General features: G+C 50.4%; 2 protein-coding genes across 5 annotated transcripts in view; one reads left to right on the top strand and one right to left on the bottom strand.

The window, feature by feature from the left end:
- The window catches only part of IL4R (interleukin 4 receptor), a 50,195-nt gene extending 43,168 nt beyond the window's left edge, over positions 1-7,027 (top strand). For all 4 annotated transcript variants that reach the window (XM_050773918.1, XM_050773917.1, XM_050773919.1 and 1 more), the window contains 3 exons: positions 1,147-1,225; positions 2,990-3,039; positions 4,491-7,027. In XM_050773918.1, the coding sequence (XP_050629875.1) occupies positions 1,147-1,225; positions 2,990-3,039; positions 4,491-6,069 (1,708 nt within the window). In that variant the 3' untranslated portion in view covers positions 6,070-7,027. The remainder of the gene's footprint in view (positions 1-1,146; positions 1,226-2,989; positions 3,040-4,490) is intronic.
- The window catches only part of NSMCE1 (NSE1 homolog, SMC5-SMC6 complex component), a 369,302-nt gene that overhangs the window by 136,615 nt on the left and 215,237 nt on the right, over positions 1-17,450 (bottom strand). The gene's annotated exons all lie outside the window — the stretch shown is intronic.

The following is a 17,450-nucleotide window of genomic DNA, read 5'->3' as shown; positions in this document are numbered from 1 at the left end:
TGTGCCTGGCCAATTTTCTTACGTTTTGTAGAGACTGGCTGTCACTTACGTAGCCCAGGCTGGTCTTGAACTTCTACCCCTTTATCTTTATTCATGGCACTTATTGCCATGAATCATTGACCTCATATAAGCATTTCTTTCTTTCTTTCTCTTTTTTTTGAGATGGAGTCTCACTCTGTCACCCAGGCTGTAGTGCAGTGGCGTGATCTCGGCTCACTGCAACCTCTGCCTCCTGGGTTCAAGGGATTCTCCTCCCTCAGCCTCCTGAGTAGCTGAGATTACAAGTGCGTGCCACCATGCCTGGCTAAGTTTTGTATTTTTAGTAGAGACGGGGTTTCACCATGTTGGCCAGGCTGGTGTCGAACTTCAGGTGATCCACCTGCCTCGGCCTCCCAAAATGCTGGGATTACAGGCGTGAGCCACCATGCCTGGCCTCATATAAGCATTTCTGCCTCCATTTATCATCCATCTGTCCCTCTTGAAGGTCAGTTTCACCAAGGCAGGCATCTTTGTTTCGTTCACTGTTGTGGCCTCAGGGCCGGGCACAGTGAGTCAAACATAGAAGGTGCTCAATAAATACGTGTTGACTGAAACCATGGGCAGAGGCTAATTCAGAAGCGGTCTGAGGATCTTACCTCGCAGTGATGATGCACCATGGCCCCAGGCAGGCCAGGAAAGAGAAGGGGGGGTGTTTCTGCGTAGATCCCCCAGCTTCCCAGCCCATCCCAGGCCACTCCCTGGTCATTTGCCCTCAGCTGCTCTGAAAAAGGGATTGTTGCCTAGAATCCTCTCTCTGCAGTTTGAGTCTTTCCTAATCCCCTGGGGTCTCATTCCCACTGAGGACACAGGTAGCCTCATCAGGAACTCTGCTCTGGGTAACAGAATGCGGGAGTGTGAACCTGGCTCTGCCACCTACCAGCTGTCACTCCACCTTCTTGGGCCTCACTCTCCTCATCTGTAGAACAGGGTTAGCAATAGAATCCATGTCACCAGGTTAGAGTAAGGAGTCAGTGGTTTGACCTCCAGAAACTAACCAGCCGAGATTTCTGATGCCAAATAAGTATTGGTGATAACGACCATTTTTATGGGAGGAGCATTCACCTATCAGTAATTCAGAGATCAACACTTTTTCCTTTTGTTTTTCAGGATTAAGAAAGAATGGTGGGACCAGATTCCCAACCCAGCCCGCAGCCACCTCGTGGCTATAATAATCCAGGATGCTCAGGTAGGAGCGGGCGTGGGTGAGGATATGTGGGACTGCGTGCAGGAAGAAGTGTGGTTCAGAACACCTGGGCTGTTAAGGACATTCATTGGCTTCTGGAATGGCAAATGGACAGTCAGGAGGGTTGCAGGGCAGACAGAGGTAGAAGCCGAAGGAGGTCATCAGGAGACCAGAGGCTTTCCCGCCCTTCCCCTTGGCAATCCCAGCCTGGGGTGGGCTCCTCTGGGGTTGGTTTTTTTCCCTCCCCTTGGGAGAATGACCCTTGGGTCATCATCACTGTGTCATTCCCTGGGGAGGTGCCAGTACCAGGGCTAGAGGCCAGAAGGAGAGGAGGACGGAGAGGGTGACAGGCTTTCTGTGTCTTCCTCTTAAGCATAGGAAACTGCCCCCGCAGCACCAGCAAATCCCTTCCGGGTTCTCATTGGCCTGAAATGTATCCCACCCCTGAGCCAGGGGTGGAGTCAGCTTCCCCAAGGCCATGGTCCTGTGGGTGAGTGGGTGGGGTTTGCCTGAGCAAGATTGGAGTTCTTTAGGAAGGAGAAACGGGGGATACAGGTCCTGTCTAGAAGAGAAGGTCTGAGGGTCCTTGCTTTCCCAGGGACTCTGGAATCTGGTGGTGTTGGCTTTGATTTCTGACTCTGCCACTCACTGGCAGTGTGGACTTGAGCAAGTTGCTTAATTCTCTGAGCCTCAGTTTCCTCTTGTGGGTTATAACAGTGTTTACCCGGTAGGGCAGATATTGGAATTTATTGAGGCAATACATATAAAGTGCATATTCCAGCCTCTTGCAAATACCAAGTGCCATTTATGTATTCATTAATGTTTGCTGTGTAACAAATGACCCTGAAATGTAGAGAGTTACAACACCAACTTTATTTAGCTCATGCTTCTGCAGGCTGGCATTTGGGGCTGGGCTCAGCAGTGAGGGTGGCGAGGGAGGCTGGGCTGGGCAGATCTGGATTAAGCTGGCCTCCCTCCGTGGCCTCCCTCCGTGTCTGACAGTTGGCTTTTTTTTTTTTTTTTTTCTGTTTCTGAGACGGAGTTTTGCACTTATTGCCCAGGCAGGAGTGCAATGGCATGATCTTGGCTCACTGCAACCTCCGCCTCCCTGGTTCAAGCGATTCTCTTGCTTCGGCCTCCCGAGTAGCTGGGATTACAGGCATGCACCACCATGCCAGGCTAATTTTGTATTTTTAATAGAGACGGGATTTCTCCATGTTGGTCAGGCTGGTCTCGAACTCTTGATATCAGGTGATCCATCCGCCTCGGCCTCCCAAAGTGCTGGGATTACAGGCGTGAGCCACCGCACCCAGCCTAGTTGGCTGACTTTTACCTGGGACAGTGTAGGTGCGTGAGCCATGTGCCTCCCACCCTCCAGCAGGCCGGCCCAGGCTTGTTCACAGATTGGCTCGGTTTTCAAGGGTGAGAAATCCCTTGGCTTCTTGAGGCCCAGGCGCAGAACTGGCACAATGTCACTTCCATCACATTCTATGGGTCCAAGCAAGTCCCAGGGCCAGGGTAGATTCAAGGGATGGGAGGAGATTCAGAGCACTCCTCTGTGGCCACTTTTGCCATCGACCACAGTCCCTGTGAATATTAGGACAATGTCATTAATTCCCAGGAATCTGAGGCTCAGAAAGCGTAAGTGACCTGTTGGACTTCCGACCTGTGTGATGTTGAGGCTTGCGCCCCTTCCTGAGCATTGCCATCCTGCAGGCCGGGCTGCAAGGCCACTCTGCTCTTTCATTGGCTGTCTCTGTATTTTAGGAGTCACAGTGGGAGAAGCGATCCCGAGGCCAGGAAGCAGCCAAATGCCCGTATGTATCTGAACTTAGGTCACAGCCTGCATGCATTGGGAAGGTGATAGAATTGGCGAGGCAAGCCCCTAGCTCTATGTCTGCCTTCTCTCCCCCGGCATTCGGTAATTGCCCTGTGACATTAGGCTTCAGGGGACGGCAGGAGGAGGGGTGTTTTGGAAACGTGGAGTGCTGGCCAAGCCCCCTGAGTTTCACTGGTGTGTCAGGTACATGGTGAAGCCCCTTGGGAGTGCTGTTATAGTTAACAATCAGAGCAGACGTGCCTGTTGTTAAAATCCTGACCTAATTGTATACTTGTTGGCAAATAGCCACTATCCTGAACACTCCCCCACTTTTTATTTTTAAATATACAGGATCTCACTCTGTTGCCCAGGCTGGTGTGCAGTGGTGCAGTCATGGCTCACTGCAGCTTCAAACTCCTGGGCTCAAGTGATCCTCCCTCCTTAGCCTCCCGAGTAGCTGATACTACAGACGTACATTACCACGCCTGGCTATTTTAAAAGGTTTTTGCCTGTAATTGCAGCTACTCGGGAGGCTGAGGCATGAGAATCACTTGAATCTGGGAGGTGGAGGTTGCAGTGAGCGGAGATTGTGCCATTGCACTCCAGCCTGGGTGACAGAATGAGACTCTAGTCTCAAAAAAAATAATAATAATAAAAAAAGTTTTTGTAAAGACAAGCTCTCGCTGTGTTGCCCCGCCACTGTGGCCTCCTTAGCTTCCTCCCTGGGGCCTGCTGGACCTTTCCACACTCCAGACACTAAAGGGGGTCCAGGATGCTTCTTCAACCCTAGGACCCTGCATCTTTTTTTTTTTTTTTTTTTTTTTTTTTTTTTGTGACACAGGGTCTTGCTCTGTCCCTCAGGCTGGATGCAGTGATTCACTGCAGCCTCAAACTCCTGGGCTCAAGTGATTCTCTGGCCTCAGTCTCCTGAGTAGCTGGGACTAAAGTAATATACCAACATGCCCGGCTAATTTTTCATTTTTTTTTTTTATTTTTGTAGAGATGTTTGAGACAGCCTGGGCTCTGTTGCCCAAGCTGTTCTCAAGCTCCTGAGCTCAAGTGATCCTCCCGCCTCAGCCTCCTAAAGTGCTGGGATTACAGGCGTGAGCCCCTGCATCCGGCTTCCATATCCATTCTAATTGGTCATGGCTTGGGATATGGTGTTGCTTTTAATTATAATCATCCATAAAGACTTTATCTTATTCAACAGATCTGAGCTTGTGTTTGGTGCCAGGACATGTGCTGGGTTCCTGAAATCCCAAAGACACAGGCCCTACCCTCATTTCCCATTCTAGCAATATAGACTGATCAATTACTGATTATAACATTAAAAGGCATGTCTGCAGTAGACGGCCATCGGGACATGGTGATTTCAGGCTGGGCTTTGAAGAATGAATAGGAGTTTTTCAAGTATCGAAACTGAACCCTGACCAAACTTTGCTTTTGCAGATACTGGAAGAATTGTCTTACCAAGCTCTTGCCCTGTTTTCTGGAGCACAACATGAAAAGGGATGAGGATCCCCACAAGGCTGTCAAAGATCTGCCATTCGGGGGCTCCGGAAAATCAGCATGGTGCCCGGTGGAGATCAGCAAGACAGTCCTCTGGCCAGAGAGCATCAGCGTGGTGCGATGCGTGGAGTTGTTTGAGGCTCCAGTGGAGTGTAAGGAGGAGGAGGAGGTAGAGGAAGAAAAAGGGAGCTTCTGTACATCATCTGAGAGCAATAGGGATGACTTCCAGGAGGGAAGGGAGGGTATTGTGGCCCGGCTAACAGAGAGCCTGTTCCTGGACCTGCTCGGAGGGGAGAATGGGGGCTTTTTCCAGCAGGACATGGGGGAGTCGTGCCTTCTTCCACCTTTGGGAAGCACGAGTGCTCACGTGCCCTGGGATGAGTTCCCAAGTGCCGGGCCCAAGGAGGTGCCTCCCTGGGGCAAGGAGCAGCCTCTCCACCAGGAGCCGAGTCCTCCTGCCAGCCCAACGCAGAGCCCAGACAACCCGACTTGCACAGAGATGCCCCTCGTCATCTCAAGCAACCCTGCTTACCGTAGCTTCAGCAACTCCCTGAGCCAGTCCCCATGTCCCAGAGAGCTGGGTCCAGACCCGCTGCTGGCCAGACATCTGGAGGAAGTGGACCCTGAGATGCCCTGTGCCCCCCAGCTCTCTGAGCCAACCACTGTGGCCCCAGCTGAGCCAGAAACCTGGGAGCAGATCCTCCGTCGGAATGTCCTCCAGCACGGGGCGGCTGCAGCCCCCGCCTCGGCCCCCACCAGTGGCTATCGCGAGTTTGTACATGCGGTGCAGCAGGGTGGCATCCAGGCCAGTGCGGTGGCGGGCTTGGGCCCCCCGGGAGAGGCTGGGTACAAGGCCTTCTCGAGCCTGCTTGCCAGCAGTGCCGTGTCCCCGGGGGAATGTGGATTTGGGGCTAGCAGTGGGGAAGAGGGGTATAAGCCTTTCCAAGACCTCACTCCTGGCTGCCCCGGGGACCCTGCCCCAGTCCCTGTCCCCTTGTTCACCTTTGGACTGGACAGGGAGCCACCTCACAGCCCGCAGAGCTCACACCTCCCAAGCAACTCCCCAGAGCACCTGGGTCTGGAACCAGGGGAAAAAGTAGAGGACATGCAAAAGCCCCCACTCCCCCCGGAGCAGGCCACAGACCCCCTTGGGGACAGCCTGGGCAGTGGCATCGTCTACTCAGCCCTCACCTGCCACCTGTGCGGCCACCTGAAGCAGTGTCATGGCCAGGAGGATGGTGGCCAGGCCCCTGTCGTGGCCAGTCCCTGCTGTGGCTGCTGCTGTGGAGACAGGTCCTCGCCCCCTACAACCCCCCTGAGGGCCCCAGACCCCTCTCTAGGTGGGGTTCCACTGGAGGCCAGCCTCTGTCCGTACTCCCTGGCACCCTCGGGCATCTCAGAGAAGAGTAAATCTTCACTGTCCTTCCATCCTGCCCCTGGCAGTGCTCAGAGCTCAAGCCAGACTCCCCAGATCGTGAACTTTGTCTCCGTGGGTCCCACATGCATGAGGGTCTCTTAGGTGCGTGCCCTCTTGTTGCTGAGGTCTGCAGATAAGGACTAGGGCTTATCCATGCCTGGGAAATGCCACCTCTTGGAAGGCAGCCAGGCTGGCAGATTTCCAAAAGACTTGAAGAAATGTGGTATGAAGGTGTTAGGTTCCACTGACATTGGCCTAACGCTGGGTTGCAGAGACTGGACTCTGCCCAGCATTGGGCTGGGCTCACCACATCCAATGAGAGGAGAGGGCACTGGGTCGCCGTGCCCCACGGCAGGCCTCTGCAGGAAAACTGACATCCTTGGGCACCTCGACTTGTGAACAAGTTGTTGGCTGCTCCATCCACAACTTCTGTAGCAGACTGTCCCTGTTGTACCTGCCCAGGGCATGTTTTGCCCGCCAAATCACCATGGCCCACATAGAGGCCCACCTGCCTCTGTCTCACTGAACTAGAAGCTGAGCCTAGAAACTAACACAGTCATCAAGGGAATGACTTGGGCGGCCTTGGGAAATCGATGAGAAATTGCAGTTCAGGGAAGGTGGTCATTGCCTAGAGGTGCTCTTTCATTGAACAGAGCTTCCTTAGGTTGATGCTGGAGGCAGGATCCCGGCTGTCAAGGGGTGTTCAGTTAAGGGGAGCAGCAGAGGACATGAAAAATTGCGATGACTAGAGCAGGGACAATTTGCTGCCAAATACCCATGCACAGCTGTATGGCTGGGGACTCCTCGTATGCTTGGGACCCCCAGAATGAATATGCTCAGCTACCCTGTGGGCCGAGCAATCCAGGCAGCAGGCATAAGGCACCGGTTACCCTGCACGTTGGCCCAGACCTCAGGTGCTAGGGAAGGCGGGGACCTTGGCTTGAGTAATGCTCATCTGTGTGTTTTAAAGATAGTTTCATCACCTGTTGTCTGTGTTTGCTGAGGAGAGTGGAACAGAAGGGGTGGAGTTTTGTATAAATAAAGTTTCTTTGTCTCTTTATTTTGTATGTATTAACCAGACATACTGCCAGACACTGCTGTGGGTGTCGTGTCTCTAATAACTCCTGGAATTCACCCATGCAGAGGAACCAGGATGCAGGGGGTTAAAAAACTTGCCATCTGTGTTTGGGTTCCCCAGACAAGGATTCAAATAGTTGATTTAGGAAGTAATCCCAGGAAACCCTGCAAAGGTAGTGGGAAACTGAGGCAGGGAAGGGCACGAACCAAGAAAGTGTTACCTGAAAGGAGTCCAGATGCAGACCCCAAAAGAGGGTTCTTGGGTCTCACGCAAGAAAGATTTCAGGGCGAGTCCATGGAGTCAGTGAAAGCAAGTTTATGAGGAAAGTAAAGGAATAAAAGAATGGCTACTCCATAGACAGAGCAGCCCCGAGGGTTACTGGCTGCCTATTTTTATGGTTATCTCTTAATTATATTCCAAACAAGGGGTGGATTATTCATGCCTCCTCTTTTTAGACCATGTAAGGTAAATTCCTGATGTTGCCATGGCATTTGTAAACTGTCATGGCGCTGGTGGGAGTGTAGCAGTGAGGATGACCAGAGGTCACTCTTGTTGCCATCTTGGTTTTGGTGGGTTAGAGCTGACTTCTTTACTGCAACCTGTTTTATCAGCAAGGTCTTTATGATCTGTATCTGTGATGACCTCCTATCTCATTCTATGACTAAGAATGCCTTAACCTCCCAGGAATGCAGCCTAGTAGGTCTCAGCCTCATTTTACCCAGCCCCTATTCAAGATGGAGTTGCTCCGGTTTAAATAAACCTCTGACAAAAGGGTGAGTTATCCAACAGATTACCAGCATGGGCAACTGACACCTGCCGGGGATCTCTGGAAGACCATGCACGGCACATGCCCAGTTATGCCTGCAAAGGGGTGGGAGCTGGGGTATTTGTCCACCAGCTCCCATCTGTGTTTGGCTGAGAGCTGCTTCTAGGAGTGTTAATTCTCCAGCACTTCCAGCTACTCCAGAAAAAAAAAAAAATTATTGAACTGAGAGTTGGAGGTGTTGAGAGATTCTGGCACAGCAAGGAGACGTGGACAGGACACCGACAGTGGCTGATACACTTTGCCAAGGTCACACAGCTAGTTAGCAACAGACCTATAGGGGAATCCAGACAGTGTCTCCATCACCCAGGCTCTCTCAAGTGATCTGCACTTCACATACCAGGCAGGCAGAGTGATGGTGTGGGCCTTAGATGGGCAGACTGGGAACCTGAAGCTCCTATGTCTGTATCACTTTGTGTCTCTGAGTAGGTGCCCTGATTTCACACTTGAGAGGCTTGGCCATTTTAGATTCCTTCCTGCTCTAGGAGCCTACATAATACACTGGAAATGATGGGGAGCTCTCTACCTCACATGCAGCCTGATATTTGTTAGAAACACCCTGCACCAAGTATGATGGCTCACGACTGTAATCCCAGCACTTTGGGAGACTGAGGCGGGTGGATCACTTGAGGTCAGGAGTTCAAGACCAGCCTGGCCAACATGGTGAAACCTCATCTCTACCAAAAAATAAAAAAATTAGCCAGGTGTGGCAGGGCGCCTGTAATCTCAGCTACTTAGGAGGTTGAGTTGGTAGAATTGCTTCAACCCGGGACACGGAGGTTGCAGTGAGCTGAGATCGTGCCATTGCACTCCAGCTTGGATGACAGAGGGAGACCCTGTCTCAGAAGAAGAAGAAAAAAAAAAACACTTCCTTGTTCTAAGCCCAAATCTATCCCTTTAGCTGCCCAAATCACACTGTTTACAGATGGAGAAACCGTTTTAGAGAGGAAAAGGGATTTGCCCAAAGTCACCCAGAGAATAGCAGAGCCTGAATTAGCCTTCTAGACTTCTTGCCTCTGAAAGCTCTTTATAATAAAATATAATAATTTAAAATAAAAATAGGTATCTATTTAGGGCCAAGCAATATGCTAAGCACCGTCCAGCCACTGTCATTTACATCTCCAAACAGCTCTAGTTGGCAGGCTCAATGATTATCCCAATTTTACAGATAAGGAAACAAGTCCAGAGAGGTTGAGGATTAGTTTAGGAAATCCTGGAGCCAGGATTTGAACCCAGGTCTGACCTAAGAGCTCCCGGCCGCCATGATATGTCAGCTCATGTCATCCTGACACCTACTCAGATGTCGGCTCAAATCCACTTTGCCTGAGCATTGTCTCAGAAACATCTAATTTAAAAATTAGGCAGAAAATAGGCCGGGCGCGGTGGCTCACGCCTGTAATCCCAGCACTTTGGGAGGCTGAGGCGGGCAGATCACGACGTCAGGAGATCAGGACCATCCTGGCTAACTAACACGGTGAAACCTCGTCTCTACTAAAAATACAAAAAATTAGCCGGGCGTGGTGGTGGACGCCTGTAGTCCCAGCTACTTGGGAGGCTGAGGCAGGAGACTGGCGTAAACCCGGGAGGCGGAGCTTGCAGGGAGCCGAGATCGCGCCACTGCACTCCAGCCTGGGCGACAGGGCGAGACTCTGTCTCAAAAAAAAAAAAAGAAAAAGAAAATAGAAAATATATTTGAGTGCTAGAGATGCAATTGGACTGGGAGCCCAACACAGAAGAGAGGCCGGACTCATGGTTCCCTCCCCAGGATCTTACGCAAAAGAAATCCAAGTTGTTGGCCTTAGCTCCTATTACTGAACTGGCTGGGCTTTGGGAAGCCACAGAGGGGCGGGAAGACCTGGTGGATCAGGTGGGCCCAACTCAGGCCAGCCCCCGCCCTGCAGGAAGTAGGCAGGGTCCAGGGTCGTGGGCCCAAACTGCGGGAGTTTCCCCGGCAGCCCCCGGGGCTGGATCAGAGGGCAGGAGGGGCCCCCAGGGTAGCAGCACCAGAGTGGGCTGAGTGGCCTGGGCCCTTGAGGGGGGCGCTTCCAGAGATGTTGATTTTGGGATACTCCCTCAGCCCTGCCTTTACACAGAATTTGTGGGGAGGAGGAAGGAGTGGGGAGGAAGGCAGTGAGTGCGTCTGCATTAATTTTTTTTTTTTTTATTTTACAAAAAGCGGCTTATTGCATTTTTCTGATTACTCTATCAGCACGTGCAGACCTTTTCCTATTCAGAGAAAGCCTGAAGGTACAAAGAGGAAAGTGAAGAAAAACCACCGGAAATCCCATCCCCGCCCCAGCATCTGGCACTGTGTGGGCGATCACAAAATGAGTACTTGTTTTTGAAGGCGTAGTATCTCCATGAACATCCGGTTGAACAACCTTTCTGACTTTATTTTTCCCACGAAAGTTATTAATTATAAAACAAAAAGCAAAACACCAAAAAAACAAAAAACAAAAAACCCAGCAAGTGTTTGAGCTCCCACCACGAAGGAGGTCTGACGTCACTGGATCCTCCGAGGCAGCCGATGAGGCTGCGTGGGACTTGCCCAGGATGTGATGTGCCCTTACCCTGTGACATAGCCGGGCTTCGAACCTGAGTCCTAACTAACCGCCCTGTATATAGCATGGGCTCATCGTTTTCCCTGGTTCCACTCAGAACAGAGACTCAGAGGAACAAGGGCTCTGCGCTCACCCTGCCTGGTTAGGTCCAGCCTTTGCCGATTCCAAGCTGTGTCACCATGGGAAGTGTTTGCCCACTCTTGGCCTAAATTTCCTCCTTGGTAAAAGGCACACAAGAGCAGTATTCTGCATGCCACAGTGGTGGGGTGAGCAGCAGATGACATGGAGAGTGGAGGCCAGATGACACCCGGCTGCTCTCAAGCTTAACTTGCCTGTGGTGATGGGAGGACCGTGTCATTTCTTCCGCCATATCCCACCTGTTTCCACCGGGACGCACAGGCCAGGGTGGAAGGGGTGCGAAGAGGAGGTCATCTCGCTGGTGCCTGCTGCCCTCTGGTGACCACATCAGCATCCGCGCCTGCTCCATCCCAGCAGCTCCAGGTCCAGGCCGTGCCCAGAAAACTTGGCCTGGGAGATCCCCACCCACCCCCCATCCCACCTCTCTTCCATCTCTGCATTTTCCAGAAATTCCCCCAGCACCAAAGAGCCTAATGTCCGTTAGATATGCTGTGTGGCACCAGACCAGCGTGTAACCTCTCTGTGCTTGATTCATCCTCTGTAAAATGGGAATCATTATCGTATCTGCCTCATGTAGCTATTGTGAGAATTAAATATGTCAGTATCTGTGAGGCCCTTAGAACTATGCCTGCAGCTGGGAAGAACTATGCTTGCAGCTGGGCGCAGTGGCTCACGCCTGTAATCCCAGCACTGTGGGAGGCCAAGGCGGGCAGATCGCCTGAGGTAGGCATTCGAGACCAGCCGGGCCAACATGGTGAAACCCTGTCTCTATTAAAAACACAAAAATTAGCAGGGCATGGTGGTGGGTGCCTGTAAATCCCAGCTACTCAGGAGGATGAGGCAGGAGAATCGTTTGAACCTGGGAGGTGGAGGTTGCAGCGAGCAGAGATCGTGCCACTGCACTCCAGCCTGGGCAACAAGTGGGACTTGTTAATGCCTTAAAAGTATTTGCTAACATTCTTCTTCCTCTTCCTCTTCCTCTTCTTCTTCTTTTTTTTTTGAGACAGAATCTTTCTCTGTCACCCAGGCTGGAGTACAGTGGCTCAATCCTGGCTCACTGTAGCCTTGAACACCTGGGCTCATGTGATTCTCCCACCTCAGGCTCTCAAGTAGCTGCGACCACAGGGGCACACACCATCATCAATCCTGTCTAATTTAAAAAAATTTTTTTTTGTAGAAACAGGGAATCACTATGTTGCCTAGGCTAGTCTCAAACCCCTAGGGTTCAAGTGATCCATCCACATCCACTTCAGCCTCCCAAAGTGCTAGGATTACAGATAAGGGCCACTGTGCCTGGTCTGCTAATATTATCCTTAATATTACACTGAATAGGTCTGTGGATTTTGTGGGAGGTGAGGGTATAAAACATAATTAGAGGAAAAATGACATTCTAAATTTAATTTGACTTTATTACAAAAAGGGCAGAATGGAGCAACTGTAATCTAGGACAAAAAATTGTCCCAGTCCCATCATTCAACCCACTTGTGTTTGTATCTGTTTGTGCCACTTCTGTATGTTGTTTACATGCAGAGTCGGTGTTTGCATAATTGTGGTTTTATATCATTCATTTCTCATCATATATATATCTATATCTATATGTATATATTTATATTTATATTCCTGACATTTTTCTAGAGACTTTTTCTCTTTTTCCCTTATGTTCTTCCATACCAGGACTTATAGGACCTTGCCCAGACTCAATTTCTCTCTTCTCCATGGACCCAAGTTGCTGAGCTTCCAACAGATCTTTACAGCAAAGGAGAATGAGACAGAGAGAAGCAGAGATGCAGAGAGAAAGAGAGAGAAGACTAAACTGATTGATCCCAACTCCATTATGATATCTGACTCTAGCCACAGAATGACCCCTGACCCAGCCACAGACTGACTTCTGATCCTGGCCACAGTCCACCTCCTGTCCTCCACCACAGAATAGCTCTGATTCAAGCCAGGAACTGAGTTCCGACCCATGTTACTGACTTACTCATGATCCTGGTTGCAGGCTGGCCCCAGCCACATGTTGATCCCTGACTCTCACCACAGACGGATCTTTGATCCCAGCCATAGACTGACCTCTGATTCTGGCCACCCTGACCCATCACTCCTATATACTGATGACCCACCTTAGCGTGATCCCACCCAGGAACTGGCATTTACTAGGACAGGATCTTGGCCACCTGCCGCTCTGCCCTGGGCACACGAGGCCCTACTCATCCTCCCCCTTCCACCATCATCCATGATTTCCTGATTTCTAGCAGCAAATTTAGCTTGAGTTGGTCAACATAGCTGGGCTGCCTGACCTTCCTCTCTGCCATGGAACCACAGAGCAAGCCAGCAATTCTCCTTCCTAATCAAAAAGAGCAGCATGGAGGAGAAGGCCCCTTTTCCACCTTCCTTTCTGCTTTGGATGGTGCTTTGGCAGCCACCTTGCAATCATGAGGAGACAAGCCTGGAGATGAGAGGAGGCATTTTCCTTGCAATCATGAGGAGACAAGCCTGGAGATGAGAGGAGGCATTTTGAATATGGCACAGTGGAAGAAGAAAAAGGCCTGCCTGGATCTTTGATTACATCACCAAGTGATCAAACCAACCTTAAATTCTTAAATAAACTGTAAGTGTGCTTTTCTTTAAACTACTGTGAGTTTTCTTTTGCAGTCGTAAAGCAACCTTAAAAATTGTAGTAGGTACAATAATGAACCCCTCAAGATGTCCATGTCCCAATCCCCAGAACCTGTGAACATGTTACATTACATGGCAAGGGGGGATTAAGGTTGCAGATGGAAGCAAGATTGCTAATCAACTGATCCTGAGATGTAGAGGGAGATTATCCTAAATTATCCAGACAGGCCCAAAATAATCTCAAGGATCTTCATAAGTGAGAGATGCAGGAGAAACCAAGTCAGAGGGAGATTTCAAGATATTATGCTTCTGGCCTTGAAGATGGAGGAAAGGGCCATGGGCCAAGGAATGCAGGTGGCCACTTGAAACTGGAAAAGTCAAGGAACAGACTTCCCTAGAGTTTCCTGAATGAACACGGCCTTGCTGAGACCCTGATTTTGAGCTCAGTGAGACCAGTTTCAGACTTCTGACCTCTGGAATTGCAAGATCATAAATTTCAGTTTTAGGCCACTAAACTTGTTGAAATTTGTCAGAGAAGCAATGGGAAATGAACGCGCAGGTGCATTCATGCATCCAACTTTAGGCTCTAGACTCTTCCTCAAGCTCCTTCCCCAATCCCCATCCTCTCCCTCTGTATTGGCACTCAATCTTCACTTCCAGAGGATCCTGCCAAATTCCTGCCCATTCCGTATTGGCATCCACCCTCTCTTGTTACAGTGGACGCAGGGCAGGCCGGCTCCACAGCTGTGGACCAGACAGCAGCCCATACCCCCATGCTCAGAGGACCCCTACTCTTCAGTGTCATGCTCTGAAGTCCCCATTTTGAAATTCTTGGCCAGGCGCAGTGGCCCACACCTGTAATCCTAGTACTTTTGGAGGCCAAGGTGGGCAGATCACTCAAAGTCAAGAGTTTGAGTCTGGCCTGGCCAATATGGTGAAATCCCATGTCTACTGAAAATAACAAAAATTAGCCAAGCATGGTGGTACATGCCTGTAATCCCAGCTACTCAGGGAGGCTGAGGCAGGAGAATCACTTGAACCAGGGAGGTGGAGGCTGCAGTGAGCTGAGATTGTGCCACTGCACTCCAGCCTGGGCAACAGAGCGAGACTCTGTCTCAACAAAAAAAAAAAAAAAAAGAGAAAAGAAAGTCTTAAAAATTTTATCTCTGAAGTTGTATTTTGTAGGGGGGTTCGGTGGGACCAAGGACCACCCACTGAGGGCTTGGAGCCTTAGCTCACACATGGTCCCACCACCTGCCTGCTTCCCTGGGACAGGCTCCTGGCCACCTGCTGCTCTGTCCCCAGCACACCAGGCCCTACTCATCCTCTCCCTTCCACCACCATCCACGGCCACTGCTGCCTTCTGCCCCTGGAGGAGGCCTGGGCACAGGTGCAAAGGATGATCAAGGTCAGTAGCTCACCTCATGGGACCTTGGGTTGGAGCATGGTGACAGTCATTCCTACCCCAGGGATATCTGCTGGGCAGCCAGAGGGCACAACTCGGCCCACTCCTAATCCAGGAACCAAGAGTGACCATCTTGAATTCTCAGCCCTTTTGTTTTGTTTTGTTTTGTTTTTGAGTCGGAGTCTCGCTCTTGTCCCCCAGCCTGGAGTGCAGTGGCTCAATCTCAGCTCACTGCAACCTCTGCCTCCCGGGTTCAAGTGATTCTCCTGTCTCAGTTGGGATTACAGGCACGAGCCACCAGGCCCGACTAATTTTTTATTTTTAGTAGAGACAGGGTTTCGCCATGTTGGCCAGGCTGGTCTCAAACTCCTGGACTCAAGTGATCCGCACGCTTCGGCCTCCCAAAGTGCTGGGATTACAGGCGTGAGCTACCGTGCCCAGCCAAATTATCAGCCCTTTTTGAATAAGAAGATCTGCATTTTTATTTTGCACAGTGCCCCTCTAATGATGTAGCCATTCCTGATCCTGATGTGGGGTCATTCCCTCTCTCCCAGGCTGAGCTCTCTTCTCCCTCTGGACCCTAAAACACCATCACTCCCCTGTCTTCACCTGCCTCCCTCTGTGGCCTTTCCTCATCGCCATGCACATCTACTCAAGTCTTTCCATCTTCAAACAGCCCAAGCTTCCCTCCGCCCCCGCCTACTATTTCTCTCTCTCGCCTTCTCTCCCCCAGCCACAGTGCTTGTGTTCAAAAGCTGTCTCCTCTCTTGGGCTCCACTTCCTTCCTCTGCACCCACTCCTCAACCCTCTCTGTGCAGAGTCGGCCCGACTCTGCTATGAAACTACTTGTACTGAAGCCAGCTCCACCATCCAAGCCAAGTCTCAGTTTCAATCCGTACCGCTCTGTGGCACTAGCCTCTCCCTCACTCCTGAAACTCGGCCCCTCTTGGTTCTCTGACACTGGCTGTTTGCTCCTGTCCAGTCTCTTTTTCTTTTTCTTTTTCTTTCTTTTTTCTTTTTTTTTTTTTTTTTTGAGGCAGAGTCTTGCCCTGTCACCCAGACTGGAGTGCAGTGGCGCGATCTCAGCTCACTGCAACCTCCGCCTCCCAGGTTCAAGCGATTCACCTGCCTCAGCCTCCCGAGTGGCTGGGATTACAGGCACCTGGCACCAGGCCTGGGTAATTTTTTTTGTATTTTTAGTAGAGACAGGGTTTCACCACGTTGGCCACGCTGGTCTTGAGCTCCTGATCTTGTGATTCACCTGCCTCGGCCTCCCAAAGTGCTGGGATTACAAACATGAGCCACCGCACCTGGCCCCGATCTCTTTTTCCAAGGTCTTCTCCTCTGCCCTCTCTTACACATTAGGGGTCAGCAGGGCCCATTTTGGGCCCTCCCCATCTCCTCTCCTCTTTCCATGGAGCTAATTACAACCTTTGCTAAATCTGAACTGGAGTTGCATGGAGCAGAAACTGTGTAGTCTAGAGCCCAGCACAGTGCTTGGCACATAGAGCATGCTCAATAAACATTTACTAAGTGAATGAATGAATGAATAAATGAATGAGTGAATGAGTGAACGAATGAGTGAATGATGTCTTCTAAACATATCTCCCCAGCCGAGATCTTTTGCCTGAACTCCAGAGTCATACATTCAACTGCAATTGGGTTATGTCTCAGTTTCCACATTCCCCACCTAAACATTTCACATGTCCTAGCCAGTAGCCATTCCTATCTCATGTAACATATGTTATTATATATTGTATATATTATTAAGTCTTTTATTTCTTATTTCTTGCCAGGTCTCCCACATCTCCCCTGTAGAAAGTAGACTCATGGTGAACAGAGATTTCAGTTTGGTTGGCTCACTGCTTTATTCCAGGGCCTACAACAGTGTCTGGCACATAGCAGGTGCTCAATAAATACTTCTTGGTTGGTGTACCGTGGCTCACACCTGTCATCCCAGCACTTTGGGAGGCCAAGGCAGGTGGACTGCTTGAGCCCAGGAGTTTGAGACCAGCCTGGGCAACATGGCAAAACCTCATCTCTACAAAAAATACAAAAACTAGCCATGCATGGCGGTGCATAATTGTAGTCTCAGCTACTGGGGAGTCTAAGGCGAGAGGATCGTTTGAGCCCAGGAGATCAAGGTTGCAGTGAGCGATGATCACGCCACTGCACTCCAGCCTGGGCAACAGAGACCCTGTCTCTAAATAAATATATAAAAATAAGTAAATAAATAAATACTTCTTGAACAGATGAATGGATCTCCACAGAGACATTCCCACATCTCAGATTCAGTATATCCAAACAAGCTCTTTATCATCCTCGCCAAACCTCCTCCTTCTGGTTCCTGGTTTTGATTGCTAAAGCAAGAGAGCGGGTGCCCCCCAATTGCCTACCTCCTTCCTCCCTGCAGAACTTCCGGTGCTGTGAGTCTGTCCCTGGGACCCTGCTCTCTGCTCCTCTGTTCAGCCATGTCAGCCTCCCTATTGTATCCCCTGGGTTTACGCCAGTAGTGTCTTTCTCAAACACTCCCCCGCGCCAGGACCAGGACCATCTTTGTGACTGCGTCCCTTCCTTGCTCCCTGGGGTCCCTAAGATGATTTTAGGTGACATGTGGGCATGGTGAGCTGAGAAAACAAACAATTCCTTTTTCAGTTCTCTTTCTCTTCTCCTCATCAGCCTGCCACAGGCTGCAGCATCTAGCTGGAAGTTAATAACTCGGTTTTGGTTTCATTGGGCTTGTTTTTACAGTTCCCTTCTATTTACAGTAAAGGATCCTGATCTTTCATGTGTGATGGTGACAATGTTTCATTTGACAATAAAGTGATTTAAACAAAACGAGGAAGCCCATATGAAGAAAAT

This window comes from Macaca thibetana, chromosome 20 (genome assembly GCF_024542745.1).
Source record: "Macaca thibetana thibetana isolate TM-01 chromosome 20, ASM2454274v1, whole genome shotgun sequence".
Classification (NCBI taxonomy): domain Eukaryota; kingdom Metazoa; phylum Chordata; class Mammalia; order Primates; family Cercopithecidae; genus Macaca; species Macaca thibetana.
Note: the sequence above shows the minus strand (reverse complement) of the source record. Positions and strands in the feature narration are given on the sequence as shown.